The sequence below is a fragment of the Opisthorchis viverrini genome, assembly GCF_000715545.1.
Source record: "Opisthorchis viverrini unplaced genomic scaffold opera_v5_867, whole genome shotgun sequence".
Classification (NCBI taxonomy): Eukaryota; Metazoa; Platyhelminthes; class Trematoda; order Opisthorchiida; family Opisthorchiidae; genus Opisthorchis; species Opisthorchis viverrini.
Window position 1 is genome coordinate 24,783 of NW_008752515.1, and position 3,935 is coordinate 28,717.

At 43.6% G+C, this 3,935-nt stretch overlaps 1 protein-coding gene across 1 annotated transcript in view; it reads left to right on the forward strand.

Annotated features, from left to right (window-relative positions):
• The window catches only part of T265_15747 (hypothetical protein), a gene marked incomplete at both ends in the record, with an annotated part of 26,215 nt that extends 22,574 nt beyond the window's left edge, over positions 1-3,641 (forward strand). Inside the window, one exon of the mRNA XM_009179064.1 lies at positions 3,581-3,641. Coding sequence (XP_009177328.1) covers positions 3,581-3,640 — 60 coding nt within the window. The remainder of the gene's footprint in view (positions 1-3,580) is intronic.
• Positions 3,642-3,935: the final 294 nt, after the last annotated feature.

Genomic DNA, 3,935 nt, shown 5'->3' on the forward strand with positions numbered 1-3,935 from the left:
CAGCTGCAAGTATGACGATATTCCCAGTTCGATTTGTCATTTTGTCATGCCCGAAACAGAAGAATTGCGTCAGTTGAATTTTCACTTTCCCACATCTTCCTTTCTCTGATTGCAGAAGGTTAATTGCAGCTGTTGCCTTGGAGAAACGTACAGGCGCTGCATCCAATGATCACGAAAGCTCGCGGTATTCGCGAATTCCGGTTTGCACTCAGTGCTGACTTTTTGACTTCCTTATCCAGCGCTCGGTTGATACGCAACCAAGTGAATGACAAACAATTTACCAGACCGATATCTTGGAGCGACCTTAGCGTTGACTAAGACAGGGAAAACAAAATTTGAGCCTCTCTTTTCACGGCACTTGTTACGGTTTACGACTGTGTAATTTTATTCAACTGGCAGGTTCGCCCACCAATTTAGATTTTGTTCATTAATCGAAGCCAATCCATGCTGAAAAGCCTAGAAACAGTATAGGGAAGTTTCACCTTTATTGAAAACCGTTGACAAATTACATCTAATGAGACTGGAACTCAGTAACTCCTGGCTACTTGTTTGAACACTAAACCCTCTGGCCAAGACTGGTTAAACAGCAACCTAAATGACTCGCACTTAGATAGGACAAAGTGCCGCCAATCCATTATTCGCGGAAATCAAATCACGCGGTCGCCTGGGATGACTGGCTCTTCAACCATGTTTGTAGAGCGAGTGGTACAATATCCTGTCTAGGTGCAAGCTAATCTTAATGCTGGTCGGCCGTTCCTGATCGACCTCTAAAGTGTTCAAACTACAAGCCAAGAAGTCACCAGTTCAAAATACATGTAACTATGGTTCCGTTAGTAGCACACCATTGAAGACCCCATATAAAGTTAAAGCCGCTGTATAGTGCTCCTCGGCATCTTGATATGGAATGGCTCCGTATACAGGACGGAAAATCTACAAATTCCCCAAGTCATCTCACAAAGACATCACATTTTATTACTTACGTGTTTAACTTTGCCTCACTGCGCTTAAGCACTTATTATTGTCTCCCGTCTATTACTGAACTAAACCTAGCGATCTATTTGGTCATGTCTCTGGTTGTACGATGTATTTTTATCCCCCAAACGCTAAGTTTCAGTGAAAGGAAACGTTAAGTTTCTCCGAAAAGCGAGTCTTTACTGGTGATTGGTCTCTGTAAAAAAGATTTGTTACTCATGAATAGTCTACTACCGTGCTCACTTTATTTCGGGTATGATTTTCCACATCACTAATGTGGGTCGACTTCTAATCAGATGATAGGTTTTTGGCTGCATTCAATCGACGCAATAGTTCTTTTTTTGAAAAGCTGTATACTCCACTCAAGAACAAAAGAAGCCAGTTGACAAAACCGTTTTAAAACCCATCGCAGCAAGTTCGCTGAATATAGTTTAAGACCGTAATGTGACGACTTTGAGCAATACTGGAGCGCGTCTTAGTGACACTACCAACTTGGTCGGTGGTCAGAGGTCCGACGAACACAGTCCTCTGATTCTCGAGTTTGAGGGTTAGAACCTGTGTGGCGACTTGTCCCGTAAACACAGTAATGTGTTTGCATTAATCACAAAGCACCGCTGCCTTGAGGCTTTTGGGCCAGAGGTTTCAATTGAGGATCGTGATCCTCCTCTTATCTAGGTGTGATCGCCCTACGTCCCAACAAAGCAATCACGCCATATTGGCCGTCACGTGGTGCCATCAGACGGGTCGCCTTAACCGCTGCATATAGCAGGGCGGGTGGGCGAAAACAGGCTTCTGCTGACGTCTCCCTTCTCTTTCTTCCGAATGCTATTTACCCTCTCCTAACACCATTAATAACTCTCCCCTTGTTGGCCAAGCAATGAAGACCGATGGCTCCGCCCAACTTGCATTGGTTTTGTATGCTTCACCTGCTCGTAACATGGTGCCGGCATCCTCAGGTTTTATGAATATAATTTTCGACCCTGGACACCCAATCTATCTGACCGCCTCTATTATCTGCGTTCTGAAGGAAGCAGAAAAACAAGCTACTCTTACTCACAAACTGGACTGGCTTTGTATTGAATTGTGCTGTGACCGGGAGACAATAGTTATGGATGAGTGAGTTGTGCTGGATGGTTCTTTTGCTCCACGAATTTTTACTTTCTCTTTGGATCTCCCGAAACAGGACAACCGAAAAGCTCTTCAAATTAGACGTTTCGCACAGTATCTGAACCACAGATTAGATTGTTCTGTCAAAAATTCAGCGCACGTTATCAGTGGGTCTGCTAACCGGGTTTTGGGCGATGATGAATCTGTAATATTCAAACAAATGATATAAGGGCTATCTTCTTTGATCCACTAGGCAGTTGCCATCGATCATCAGTTTGCTGAAATGACACTGAAATGATATATTTTCCGTACATTCCGATGGTGCTAAGCCATACACTTGCGCAAAACGTTGTTTGCTCCTTCCAGGACATTGGTTAACATACTTTAGCAAGAGATGTACGATTAGTGAAAAGCCACTGTTTCTCTATGATCAAAAAATCAATTTCCACATCTCAGTTGATCAGTCTAAGATCTAAATTACCGTGAGGGCGTTATGTGCAACACATTTCATTTACTCGTATATGGCGATCATAAAATTGGGGTACAAGTAAGCCATTCAAACAGAAAACCGTGTGATAATCAGGGTACCAAATCTCAAGACAATGGAGCTGTTTCCTATTTGCACTGGCACAACCACCCACCTGCATGCCGAAACAAACGATATTTCACCTCGTGCGCGCATCTGCTTTTTATCGTTGTTTACCAACTCACCGGCGAACTCCCAGAATAGTTTCCTCGGTTAATGTCGTTCACTTTCCGGAGACTTGCATTCCTTCCCGTAAACTGCACATGAAGAATCTGGCAGATATTCTCCGGGCAGTCAATTAGATTGCCTCGGGCATTAGGTGGCTGAACAAGTCTCAATTTCCATCACCCATAATATGGTCTGTAACCGCCCTGTCATCATTCTTGTCATTAGCTTAACACGCGTTGAAGAAAGTTGTTTTGCCACCGCGAGACCATGATTTTCAGTGACAAAAGGAAGGAAAAATAAACATAGTTAGCGAATCCGTAACGAGGTTGTATGACGGGGATTGCACTTGAGGAGTGTGAACTGAAGGTGGGTTTGTTAGGCCATGTGCTGCGTATGCTGTGCCGTCGTTTGCCGAAACGATTGCTGTTTCCGTACCACATTCAAAGTGGCGGAATGAGATAAGTGACCCTCTCCTGACCGAGCAAGGGGTTATGAAAGAAATTACGAAATGGTTGAGTGCTGTCTGTAATACTCGCATTCCATGATGGGTATGACGTGATCCTCACCACGCCTGGTTGGAGACGATGCAAGTTATGACTGCCACCTGATATCAGTGGCGTTTTGGTTGTGAGTTGTTAGGACGAGTTGACTATTCCCTAAGTTTTGTTATCTTGTTCACGATCTCTTGTATCGTTGAAAAGCGAGTTCATGGTTTACCGTCTGTCTCAACACTTGGCAGTGAATTCATAAAGGCGGTGCAACAGTAATGATGTAACTAATTACACCTACTTCCCCACAATTTTTCAGGGCTATCCAGGACTAATGGGCGAAAAAGGTGAAAAAGGAGATATTGGTTGCTACGGGGATCCGGTATGTTCGTTTAACCGTTTTCTTTTCCGAATAACTGAATATAAACTTTTTATAAGGCTACATACATAATACATACATACATACATACATACATACATACATACAAGTTGCCGTAAATCAGTTTTGATGAGTGCTTGATGGCCTGGATAACAGCTCGAAGGGCGAACTTTCGTTTAGCGCACGAAGCGCATTGCATGTTAAGCGTAAGGTTGGGGTAGTTGATACGTGATGGGAGAGTGAAATTAACCAAGCAAAATCGGGCCTACCTCAACCTTACTGATTTGATGTTCTC